General features: G+C 34.3%; 1 protein-coding gene across 2 annotated transcripts; it reads left to right on the top strand.

Moving 5' to 3' along the window:
* The first annotated feature begins 308 nt into the window (after positions 1 to 308).
* LOC143456040 (TATA element modulatory factor-like) lies at positions 309 to 12717 on the top strand. Of its 2 annotated transcripts, none has more exons than XM_076955137.1 (23): positions 309 to 574; positions 2133 to 2310; positions 2970 to 3160; positions 3276 to 3470; positions 3542 to 3684; positions 3999 to 4077; positions 4900 to 5373; positions 5560 to 5639; positions 5799 to 5953; positions 6174 to 6273; positions 6469 to 6607; positions 6749 to 6891; positions 6986 to 7152; positions 7417 to 7573; positions 7737 to 7829; positions 7907 to 8063; positions 8184 to 8376; positions 8454 to 8619; positions 8718 to 8822; positions 9110 to 9256; positions 9380 to 9505; positions 9799 to 9909; positions 11807 to 12717. In XM_076955137.1, the coding sequence occupies exons 1-23, from the start codon at positions 439 to 441 to the stop codon at positions 11840 to 11842; spliced, it is 3471 nt and encodes a 1156-aa protein (XP_076811252.1). In that variant the 5' UTR covers positions 309 to 438; the 3' UTR covers positions 11843 to 12717. The 2 variants fall into 2 exon arrangements, with proteins under 2 accessions (XP_076811252.1, XP_076811253.1); XM_076955138.1 differs by having other exon boundaries at positions 5563 to 5639.
* The last annotated feature ends 635 nt before the right edge of the window (positions 12718 to 13352 follow it).

Consider the following 13352-nt stretch of genomic DNA (forward strand, 5'->3'; position numbering starts at 1 on the left):
AATTGTACGGAGACGATGCTAACCTGGTGCGTTTCATAGTGAGTAGACCACAAAACCACGGCTTGTCTGTATCGTGTAGATACATGAGAAAAGAATAGATTGCTGACATTGAAAAAGAACTTGGCAACTTACTGCCAAAAATCATACATACAATCATTATTATTGTTGTGTTAACATACAATGAGGCTTGAGGCAATGAGGATTTTTTTCAAAATTTATTTTAATTTTTTTGTGTATTGAAAGCATATATTCTACTAGTAAAACTATATTTAAATTTAATACCAAATACCAAATTTTCTTGTAGATGCAAAATCAGTGATGGCTGGGCACATAGAAGAGCATTGCTGAACCATAATACAGTATACAATATTTTTATATATACATTATGAACTTAATCATATTTTGCAAAACTACTGGCTTGGAACCTATCCATCAATTATGAGTTGGTTTTCGGATTTTGCCAAGTCTGCGCTTAACGAAGCCCAGAAGCGTATTGATAAGGTTTTGGATATCGACGAAGACGGTTTACCTAAACCTTCTAATACAACAATTACGACATCAGCTTTGAATACTGGTGATTGATTTTCTTTCCTATTGGCTTGTTTTGTGCATTAATGTTATACTGGTATCATTAGCTTTTAAGTTCATGAAGTCAAGTTTTTTTTTGTTACTAAATATTACTATATTTTATGGAACCTATTTATTGTTTATTATGAGGTGTGTATACTTCATAGTACAGCAGGCCACTATTATATGGTGTTGTTAATGTGCTGATGATGGTATAGTGTGGTCCATGGACAGACAACTTATCCAGTCGGCGGGCCCGATATGGGATAATGAAGTACTTGACGGGTTGGATTCCTGAATTGATACATTAATCGCGTATTTATTCACCTATACAAGGAATAAATCGTATTTAATGTAAATTTTAAGTTTAAAAGCATAGAGACCAAAAACAGTATTTAATGAATTTAGTGACGTTATAACGCCGATTGCGGCAGAATATGGCCGCGGACCACATTACCATGTTAGACCGGAAACTGTCTGCGGGCCGTATGTTGCCCGCCCCTGGTGTAGTCAGTGTCAGTATCTTCTTACTGCAAGTTGATTTTTGCTTGTAATATTTTTACTCAATTAATGGTGATTTTCGAAGGATTTTGTGAAAAAATTGGAAAGGTAATTTGTTACAATTGAAAGTATTTTTGCAGGATAGAAATTTTGTACTTGGGTTCCTATTTACAGCAGGCTTCCAATTTGTGAATATGCTCAGAATACAAAACTAACTGCCACTCACAACTAGACCTAGAACTGTCAAATATTTACTCTACGATATATATTTTTTTTGCTATTTGGGATAATTATTGGGTAATAATGTATGAAGTTTATTTCCACAGTTTGTTTGCTTTTCTCTTTTTATAGCAAGGCTTAGACTTGACTTTTACAACGGTTTTGTAGCTGTGAAATGGTTAGATAAGTTGTAAATCTGTCATCAACTGTTGTGCTAAAAAGTGTAAAAGGCTATCAGAACCTGTATAAACAAGGATACAAACTAGATCGCAGGATGCATTCAAAGTTATAAACAAACTTATACCGACAAGTTTTAGAAATTTTACTGCACAATGTTGTGTTAAAGTTAATCTTGTGTTAAAGAGTTGAAGTTGTTTTAAAGTTAATGTTGTGTTAAAGAGTTAAAATTGTTCAATACTGTTGGTACAGAACAGAATTACTGGCCAATAAATAAAAATTGCAATGTAAAGCTGGATGGTTTTAGCACCAACAACAAAATATGTCTAGTGCATGTCCAATTGTACACCAAATAGTTTAGTTTGTGTAATATGCTATCAGAGTCTTAATCTTAGACTGCAGAGTTTTTGCATGTGTTTGAGACATTGATCTTCATCACCTAAGTCACCCAAATTGAGTGTTGGTTCTAGCTAACTAACTATGCTATTATTTTAGTAGCTATGCTATTATTTTACCTATTAATAGCTCTAACTGTGCTATTATTTTAGTATATAAATGTATAGCCTGTTTTAGGCTGTTTATATACCGGTACTACAGCCCAAACTTATAAAATATGGTTATGGTCAGAAACTGGTTTGTATAATGTGCATTGTTGTTATGTATAATAGGTGGATCACTCAGGTCACCATCGGTAAATGACAATGTCAGCTCACCACCCAAATATAAATCCAATCCATCTCCAAAGCCTGTTTTAAATACCAGCATTAGTAAGAAACGTGGCAAACCAATGAAGTTGGGAAGTTCTTTGTCCAAGAAACAAATCGAAAATAAATCCACTGTACTGAGGTGCCCATAAATGATATGTTTTCAACTGTATATTCCATAAATTTATGGAAAATGAAAAAAATGTTTTGTATGTATATATCTACATATATTTGTTTGTGTTTCTTGTATTTGGGTAAATTGCCAGGTAGGCCATGCTCAAAAATAACAAGTTTAGTATGTATTTGTATGGGCTGAAATCAACATACTTACTGTATATCCGCTATATTTAAAATAACCATTTAAACTGATATATATTTCTTTTTTAAACCATTGTGACAGTACATTCTTTTATCCAATATGTACTATATTCTGGAGTTGAAACATTTATATGTAAATGGCTAATCAGTGAATGAATTTTATTAGAAAAAATATATTTAAATATATGACAATATTTCTTTTACTTAAAAAATAGAATTCTATTATATAGATTCTAAATTCTATTTCAATAAAAAATTGAAAATGTCACTAGTAGTTAAACAAAATATATTATTGTAATAAAGCTCACTGACTGATTACAGTGGTACTTTAGGCCTAAGGTCAGAATTTTGTTTTAATCTGAACCGGATTATCAGCTTTATGCTTGTGATGAGGATGATCCTAATTATCCATCATTCCGAGACTAGTATTGAAGTTATACAGTATAACATGGGAATTGGAAAACATGGGTAATTGTTTTGCAGCAAACCTGCAGATGTCATAAAAAACAAAGTTGAACTGTCAAATGAGTCACATGATCAGTTTGCTGACATACCACTACAAAACGAGTGCATTCTTGATATTCCTTCTAAAGTCATCGACTCAAATGATGAGCATGTTAGTTTTGACTCACCTATTCAGGATGATAATCCCAAAGATTCTACTGTTCCTTTAGGTTCGAGGAATCTTAGCATATATATATATTTCGTTTGCTTTGTGCATATATCTATCATTGTTCTAAAACAGGTTTTAGCCTTTTAAATTTAATATCAACAGCGTCATCATTGTAGGTTATCCGGAAAGAAATAATGCAAATCACACACCCCCTTGTGCCATGCCAAATGAGCACTGTGTTGAAAATGGCATTTGCTCAACTTCACCAAAACATGCTTCTGAAGTAACTCAATCTCCATGTGGATCAACTACTGCATCAAGTGAAATAGACATCCTTGATCATGAGAGCACTATGAGTGAAACATCAACCGGTATTGCTTGTTTTTGTTATGATTGTTTTTTGTAATGATACTTTTTCTCATGGACTTGAGTTTCTATGCAGTTTCAAAGCTTGTTGAGCTTGATAATCATTTACACCTTTCGCCATGTGAAAATAATTTCGGTATTCGATCATCCCCTGACAATATTGACAGTGAAGCATCAGACATAGTTCATTTAAGTGGATACTGCACTTCACCATTGTCTGTAAGTTAAATGTGTTTTATTTATTTACATGTATATTGTTACTTGCTAATGTAACAGTTTTATTAAAAAATAATTCTGAAAAAAAAGATTTTAACCAAACCTACAGTACATGTTAAGTCTCTAATTTTGAATACAATTAGGTTCAAAGTTTAATTGAGATAAAAATAATCCTGCCTGGACAGTGGCTAATTAATAATCTTTCAATAGTGACACTTGGAGATATGTTTGCTGCATGGCTTTCTTGTTTTTTATCATAGCGCTCAAATAGTGATTCTTCTTCTAATACATTGTATAACGTTTTAATTGTTTTAAAGGTTGATGGTTTTGACAACAGAGCGTTTATACCAGTATTGGCCAAGTCTTCGGTACCTTTTGCTGAACAAGATCACTGTGGTATGTAGGGTTAGTTCGGATATCAATAGTATTTACTATCCGGATAACAGATATATCCAGATACTTCTATTTTAACTAACCAGTTAACCGGATAATAAACGGTATGCACAAAGCAACCTTTTCTAGTAAAACATACTGTGTCAATTGTAAAAATGTTCAAGTATGACATAGTTTTGTAATGAAAAAACCACATACGCGTACAAAATTTCACAAATTCTTAAATGTTTATTTAGTATTTTTTTCATTTTTATAATTTATTTTTAAATTTAGTAAATTCAGAAGTATACAATCAATCTCAAATAGCTTTCTTTAGAAACCCGCTCAGTCCTCACCTTGCAATGCATCTGTACTAAATTGTTAAATGTCTGGAGGATAACTTAGAATCCTGCTTGTACAATTCAATCGATTTGTGTATTGTTAGTAACATAATAGAATGAATTCCTTCAACATTCAACATTTAACATCTTGTAGAGAATAGAGGACGAAGAGCTGTAAGTTAAGCTTTTTTAATTAAGTTCAACATGGAGTGAAACACTACTTCTGTTCTGCTAGACTGCCCACTTCTGAAAAAGGAGTTCAAAATTTAATAAAAATGCATAAAATCATAAAAACGCACTAATTACGTTATGCATTTGTTATCTGGTTAACCAACACAATTTTACCTGGATGTCAGATAGCTTTCATTTATACCCAATACATTTGCTTCTAAAATCTTACAGCTGATTGAAACAAAACTTCCGAGAATTATCTCAGAATTATTTGTGTTTCTTCATTTATTTTTCGCTTTCCTAATAAGGATGTGTTAAAAAAAACTCATTTCAGACATGGAAACAAAAGATAAAGACCCCACCAATGTTGAAAACACAGAAGCATTGTCTTTCATGCCGAATGATTCTTTGATGTTGTTTGAGAAAGAAGATAAATCTAGTTGTTTAGATTCAAGTAGTGAAATTCATGTAGACAATAAAGAAGCTCATTTTAGAACTATTTCAGAAGCTATACCTAATGAAGAAGTTGTTGTTCAAGTTCATCTACGTCAAAATAATTCTGAAAATACACTAACGAGTAATGATCTTTTTTTGGATGAAGACAAACATAACAATATTATGGAAAGTTGTAATATGCCAATAGAACTTGTGGCTGATAATATAAGTAGGCCGGAAATTGACTTGGAAAGAATTCCACAAAATTCCAATCTAGAAGACATAGAAGGAGTTGCAGATAAAGCTATTGTATCAGATTTTAAATCAGATGAATCACATGTGTCTATTCCTAAATCCAACACTACAGTAGAAGGTACATTAAAATCAAAATTTTGTCTGGCAAAGCAATTTTCATTATAATGTAAAAACAGCATTTTGATAAAAAAATGTATTTAGGTGTTTTTTTGTCCTGTTGTTCTTGTTGTTCTTTTTTTCTCTTGTTGTTCTACAAATTGCTTTGGAAAAGTTTTACAAGTTATATCATTTAAAGCATTTTTAGCAGAAGTCCTGGAACACACACCACCTGAAAACGTACTTGAGAGTGAAACTGTGATCAACAGCCCTACACAAGAAGCTGAGGTCACTGAAACATCACATTTTCAATGGACAATATTTCTTTGGAAACAGTTTATCTTCGAGACAATCTGTTTCTCCTTAGTGGAATTATATAAAGATAAAATTGAAAACTAAAAGCTAAAACTACGCCCGGAATTTATTATCTAAATTTTGTCTACCCAGGTTTCTAAGAATGCCGAACCAGTTCAACAAGATGACGTGATGATCTTAGAAAAGGATGTGAAAGGAATGAAGGAAAGATTTGAAGTTTATGAACAGCAACTAATGACTTTGAGTACAAACAATGCAAAACTCAGTGAAGACAATGATAACTTAAGGTGCTACAGTAGATGATATGGAACTGCCAAGATTATAGGAGACCAAATTACATAAACATGAGTAGTAATTGCGTTGTTGTTGACTTATTGATCAATTCTAAGTAAGTAAATAAAAAGTAATTATACATACTAAGTAAAACAGTGTGATCTGTAAATCTACATTTGTTTTGGAAACTGCCTTGCTGCCATTTTTCTCATTAGTGTTTTTATTCTTTCTAAGGAATGAATTATGCAATGCTACGCTAACAGAGCAAAAACGCTTTCAAGAAGAACAGGACAACCTCATGCAAACTATTGCCAGTCTTTCAGAAAAAATTGAGGTGCTATACAAATTTTGATTACTTTCAAAGGCAATTCTGAACATGCATGCTTAAAATCCTAAATACAAATTTGCAATGGACTATCTGTGTTTGGCTTATATTTCAGCCTTCGAATTGTAAGACAGCTAAGCCAGGTAGATAAATAAATCACGTTCTCAATCTTTAGCTTTGCATAAACTGCTTTTTATTGATTAGACGTTGGAAGTAGAGCGGTCAGATCAAGCAGAAAAAGTAGTACTGCTTCAATCAGATTTAAGTACTCGGCTAAGTAATGAACAAGTTCAAAGTTTATTGACTGAAAAGGAAGAATCTATTCAAGGCTTGCTTCAGGAAGGTAAAATCATACCTCTCCAATTTTCCTTCATCTACATTTATGACAAATCAATGTAAATAAGTTATTCTATTAGTAATCTAATACTACCGTATATGCTGATTGAAATGGTGCTATTTCGTCGTGACACTTTTATTTATGCAGGTGAAGCATTGTCTAAACAGCATTTGCAGCAAAGCAACACAATTAAGAAGCTACGTCAAAAAGTTTCTGAACGTGAACAAAATAATAAAGATTTGAGTGTAAACCTTGCCAAGTTTGAGGATGAAAATAAAATATTAAAGGCGGTAAGGAGAGTATTCTTATACAATAAAGGTGTTAGGTTTAATTTTACAATATCTACTATAATCGCTTTTTTGAGTTGTATTTTTGCCATTTTAGAAATTGGCTGAAATTGAAGGTCAAAGCTCTCAGAATCGAGGCACTGCTGAAAGGCTCTCAGAAGCATATCAGGAGAGAGAAATGGAGCTAAGTGACATCAGAAGTAAATTGGAAGATGCAGATGAAAAAAGGAGAGCTGCTCAGTCTACTTTAGACGTGGCTTATAAGTATACAAGTCATATTTCTTTTTCAAGAAAAATTGATTGAAAAATTTTGGATAATTTTAGAAAATGTCGTTATTGGTTAGAATTAGTAATTGAAATTGATATTATTTATTAATACATATTAATACATTATTATATCATGGTTGTTGTTCATGAGTAAGTAAGCTTGGATTGAAATGAATCATTTATTATATAATATACTAACAAAGGATCAATAACAACTTTAATTTTCAAAATTAATAACACAAAAACTGACGATTTTCACAGAGACCTTGCTGACCTCAATAAAAAGCTGGCTGCACAGCAGAGTGAAAGAGATCTAGAACTGGAGCAGAATGAAGCGAATGTCTTGAAAAAGATGCAACAAGAGATTGAAAAATTGCAACGAGAGCACGAACATCAGATCCATATGAGAATGCTTGAGGTGAAATTAGCTCCTGCTGTGTGCTTTTTGTGCCTCACAAATACTTTTTTACAGACTTTGTTTTGACTTTGCATAATGTTAAAATGTGCTAGTGTATATTATGATATGTGTTAATATGTAGTTGTAATAAAGATGACTTTCTAACCAAACTAGACTTCTTTAGATTGGTGAATTGCAAGATTCAATAGAAAGAACAGAAGTTATCAGTTTGAGAAAGGAAGATCAACTGAGGAAAGAGATTAAAGATCTTCAACAAGTAGATCGATTAATAAGGATTAATTTAATAAACAAAGAACGTATACTAATTCATCTACTATGTTTTTTCTTGTTCAGCGTTTACAAGATTCCGATCTTAGAAACCATGAACTGAGTGACAGCATTTCTGAATCAACCAGACCATTGCTTCGCCAAATTGAAAATCTTCAGTTAACTTACTCGAACCAAACTAAGAGTTGGGAAGCTCTAGAGAAAAGTTTAACGTCAAGATTAGGTAAATTGTGTACGTATGTGTCCAGTAGAAATATAAGGATTATCTAGAAGAGCAAAGCTTGACTATTGCAACGTTTGCTTCACACTTTTGTTTCTGAACAGTTGTTGCGTGTAATTTTAGGAGATGCTCAGATGCAACTAGTAGCATCCCAGGATAAGGAACGCGCACTCCAAATGGCGCTAGTTGAATGCAAATCTAGACTTGGTTCGCAAGAGAAGCAACTGACTGAGCTGCATGCGGAAAAGACTACAGTTAAAACTGAACTAGATAAAGTCAAATCGGGTGCATCCCAATATGGCGAAAAGATAGCAAAGTTTGTTCTGGCACTGCTTTTTGTGGTCAATGCGCTTGGAAACGTAATTACAAAAACTTGGTTTTCACGTTTTCCAGTTTAACAAACGAACTTGAACAATGTCAGCAAGACTGCGAGGAAATAAAAGCAAAGGCACGACGAGACAGGCTCACCCTTGAAAATCAACTTGACATGGAAAAAGTGCGGGCGGAGGCGGATAGAAAAAAGCTTCAAAGTCAGCTAGAAATCGCTCAAAAAGAAAAGGTAAGTTTTGCATGCCATCCGAGAATTTTTTTCTGTTAACTCGCTGAGTGTATGTGTTCGTTAGAATGGAAAAATAATTTTTTTACGATTTCTGACAGGAACGTTTGCTATGGATGAGTAGATCAGACAGTATGACGTCGGCAGCAAGTCTGATAAACAACGATGCTGAATCCGTGTCAAGTTCAACAGATACGTTTAACAATGTGAGCATTGAATAAAGAAGGAAAATTTGCATTGTATTTAAATTGCTATGCAATGTGCATTGGGTTATTAAATCAATGAACGCTTTTAGGTAGCTTTAAATCGTTTACAATGCAATCCAACACATGTACTCATTAGGAATGCGTTATGCTGAAATTAACTTTTTTTAGCACATTCATCAATTCAATCAGGCGTTATACGATTACGGAAATTACTGTTGGTAAAGTCGCAGTAATATTAAAAAATTGCTACGTTTTCGTTTTGTGACCTCTTTTCATCTCATTTTTAGTTTGACCCGTTTGATCGTCCAATAAGCGCTTCTGGACCACCAAGTGCCGTATATGAGAGCATACGTTCCGGAATAAGTGGTTCGTCTCTTCTCGAAAACCTGCAATCACAGCTGAAGCAACGTGATGGCGAAATAACACAGCTACAGGTTAACCCATAATTCATTTTAAGTGAAAAAAATTAACTTTGATTAAATATTTACTAGTTAATAAACCTTAATGGAAATGTAGAAGGAATTTTGTTTCTGATCTTTCAAATTTATTTTCATCAGGGCGAAATTAACACTTTAGAACGTACCCGTTCGTCCATGGCGGAAGAAATAGTAAGACTTACTAATGATAACGAAGATCTTGAGAACACTGCTAAAGAAGTGAATGATTTGAAAAAAAGTTTAAAGGTAGTTGTGTTGTCCACAGCCATGGTTTACATACATTTCCAGGAATATGAAGTTGTGCGTATGCCATCAGACAATTTAACTCAATTCTACTTCAATATCTGCAAGGTTTCGTATGCAAATAACGAATTGCAGTCATCTTTTTAACTAAACCATTTAGAAACGATGAATTGTTGTGTAAGAATGTTGTTGTGTGTGCTGGAATACTTGCATGTGGTTGTGGTAATACTCGTTTGTGCGCTAGTCTGGTCTGGGTGAATGTTTCATTTCCCATAAAATATTGAAACATTTTAAAGGAGATGGAATCTAGGCATGAAGCGGTCCTCACCATGTATGGAGAGAAGGCAGAGGAAGCAGAAGAGCTAAAGATGGACTTGGAAGATGTGAAATCCATGTATAGACAACAGGTGACTAGCTGCATCAATAGGAAAAAGGGCCGAAATAGCTGGGCTGCCTGCGATTGTAGTTGAATTACTATAAGCTGTGGAAAAAATGCGATTTTAATGATTGTTAAAGTGTGGATTGAGTGCAGAAACAAGTCGGACTCCAAGTCAGAAAGTATACTGGAGAAAAAGTTGTCGATATTATTTAATGGTTTAGTATTTACTGTATTGCCAAAAATATGGCGCAAAAAATGCAAATTTGGCACTAACAATGACGCACGTGGTGGAAATCATAACGTCACAACGTAAAATTCATGCGTATAACACTGTTGTATGGATCAAGTATGCAAAGGCGGACTGGGCCACAATTTTTTACGTGGAAACTGTTCAAAGGGACCCCAAAAACTAATATTTAAGCAAGGACTTTTCATCTTGCGAAGTGCGTTCTTTGACAGCAACAACTCCGCATCCTGCCCTTGTTCGACATTAAAATTTGCAAAAAACGGTTTCATTGTGCCGTTTTGCTGCGTGGTGTTCTGAAATGCGTTAATGTAGATGATAAAATTATGTTTCGTCAGGGAAAAATCTGGTGTGTATTTTAAAAAAATGCTTGACAAACCTTAGGCTTATACAAAAGTACAACCCGATCAACTTTGTTCTAGACCTCCACGGTGAGGTTACAGTATATCCAATTTCAAGATAGGCTATGCTATATTCGGTTAGATTGCATTCATAAACTGGATTATGATCCAAAGAAAAAAGCAAAACATTTTGTAAGTTGAAGAAAGCAGAGTTGAGTTTGCAAGATTCTTCTGGTTACGATTTGTAGAATTTCTTCTTAAATTTTGTAGACTTTCTGTAATTTAGCATGTACCAAAGTCTACAGCTTTGATATGCTTCGAAATGGAATTTATTCTCATATTTATACACACAATAGCTGGCAATTTCTAATATACGACTTTGAAACGCCGTATACACCGATTTTAATACGCCGTATTCTCGAATATTATGTTTTTCTAGGTTATTGCCGATGAGTAGTCGCAAATAGGAAAAACAAAAGTAACAAAATTTGTAAAAAGGCCAATGACCCCAAAAAACTGAGTTTGAGAGGGAGGCCATGGTCCGATGCTTGGGAGTGCTGCATATTGTGTAGCCTATAGCCTACGGTACTCACAATTTACAATAACGTAATCTATCACGTAAACACTAATTAGGTGTGGCTTCGTGCTTTGTAACTTGGCAACAAATGAAAACTTAAAAAACGCAGTGATTACTGTTACCATGTAAAAATTTGCCTGTGGGAAAAAATAAGTATCAACGCCCCAAGTATAATATGCAACCATTATATGTGTAATTGCCAGTTGTAATAGTGCAAAAGAACAAAGTAATTACAGCATACAACAATCGTAAAGGCAGGGGCTACAGCTACCGGAGCCCACCGGGAAATTTCCCGGTGGGCCAGTCTGCCCTTGCAACTATGAATAAAACGTTTCGGGTAAAATACAAGAAATGTGTATAATTAGATATATATATACAGTACTTTAGTGCGCAACAGTAATATCTCGTCTTAATTAAGTCTAACCTAACTTACAGATGGCGTATTTATACTGGTGAGGGTAGATATTACGCTACAGTTTGCAAATTTCGCGGCGCCAAAGTTGTAAGTCGGGCCGGGTTCAAGCTTAAGGATGGCGTTTTGACAACAGTTTGCCAATTAAGCTTCACAGGAGTTTCCGTAAACTTGTTAACTACAACTTTCTCCAGCTAAGCTCCGTTACATGAAGCTAAAACGTATGATCCAAGCTACATAAGCTAAACGTACGATAAGCGAATTGCCATTTCAGGCGAAGTCGTTATTAGCGGGTTCTACTGTATTGATTTTATATAGTTTATTTCTTCTATTCCTTTTTTTGTGTTTCAGATCGACGCTTTGCTCCAATCAGATCCTGGGAAATAAAAGACGATTTTGGCTGTCGCCTTACTTTTTACCTATCTTGGCATTGGTTTAATGATTTAGCTGTTAGCAGACAATCTGTCCTTTGGTTCACCAGCACCCACTCTCCTCTTTACTGGCTGTCACAGAAATCGAGAAAAGTTGAATTTATGATTGGGACTTTTTTGTTCAGGCTATTTGGTCGATCGGAAATATTGCTGGGTGCGTTTGCCTAGTACGAATCAAAGATACTGTATTTCAACGATATACTGAGAAATATATTTTAATGTCGTTAAGGAATACTACAAAGTACACACCAGACGTTTATTTGTGTACAAGGTATATATATTGTTTATCTATTTTTTGTGTTTTCAATATATTGTATCTACTAATGGTTTACCGGAAGCAACACTCCATCCTGCTTACTGTAACGTGGCAAAGTCTGTGTTCCATCTCACAATTTTAACGCCAGGTGTGCGTTTCATGAAATTGCTTATGCACTTATTTCTTATTTATTGCGTTTTGGTGCTTTATATTGTAGATCAACGCAGTATATTCGGCTTTAAATATAGTAAGGTTTCATGAATGTTTCAGTGATTTCTAATGGTAACATAACAACGGTAAACATAACCATAGCGGAAGACCATCAGTGACTTACTATTGTCTCTTTAAGATTGTATTTGTATTACTGTACTTATGATTTTATAGCCAATATTAGCAAAGGTGCTGTACGCACACAATGTTTGAAATTTCATGTGCTATACTTGGCCATTGGTGTTTTCTTGTTATATTTATGAGCTGCGACTTGTATTATTCCTGAATTTATCAAATCTTGGCCATATCTGCGCACGTCCCCGGTATATTATTGTGTAAATGTGCAATACACTAAGTGGAGTTTACTTTGTTTATTCTACTTCAAATCTTTTATATCCAAGAAATACGTAATATGCTGTGCCGTGAAGAAATAGTGAATCTCCATAGACCTGGCCCCAGGGATCCCTGCTGATCTACATCATATTGAGTCGAGCTATATCTAAGAGACGTCTAACCGGCTTTGACCATAACGTGATCTTCTCAGGCAGTTAGATACTAGGGTCTATTAACTGGACTGCTGTCACCTACAAATTGTAGATAAAGTTTGTATTCTACGGATTAACAGAAAAACACAGCCCAATTGCCGTGTAAGCCTCTTATCGAGTGCGTTTTCGTGCCTATTGCACCGGCCTTAAAATAAGGGTAACCACGGTTATGCACTCACGCGTAATTGCAATCATGTGGTTTCTCTTTATGACTGGCTTAGAGTTGAAAATGTTATCTTATAGAGCTGATTGTGATTTATTATCAACTTTGAAAACTTTACAAATGAGTAGACTATGTATGTAATTTTAATGTGGGTGCATTTCCAAGGGAACCGATTTAAACGAATTAAAATTTTAATACAAGAGGCGAAAGCTGTGAAGAAATTTCTTCATGATTATGCTCAATGGGACGATTTTGTGGCAGTTGGTGCAAGCGGCACATTAGCACGTTTTTT

Source organism: Clavelina lepadiformis, chromosome 1 (genome assembly GCF_947623445.1).
Source record: "Clavelina lepadiformis chromosome 1, kaClaLepa1.1, whole genome shotgun sequence".
Taxonomy (NCBI): domain Eukaryota; kingdom Metazoa; phylum Chordata; class Ascidiacea; order Aplousobranchia; family Clavelinidae; genus Clavelina; species Clavelina lepadiformis.

What these genes read in the sequence shown, in the direction of transcription:
- LOC143456040 (XM_076955137.1), top strand. Translation starts at nt 439, where the DNA reads ATGAGTTGGTTTTCGGATTTTGCCAAGTCTGCGCTTAACGAAGCCCAG. An exon ending in GACATCAGCTTTGAATACTG is followed by an intron (nt 575 to 2,132) that starts GTGATTGATTTT and finishes TATGTATAATAG; the next exon opens with GTGGATCACTCAGGTCACCA. An exon ending in AGATTCTACTGTTCCTTTAG is followed by an intron (nt 3,161 to 3,275) that starts GTTCGAGGAATC and finishes TCATCATTGTAG; the next exon opens with GTTATCCGGAAAGAAATAAT.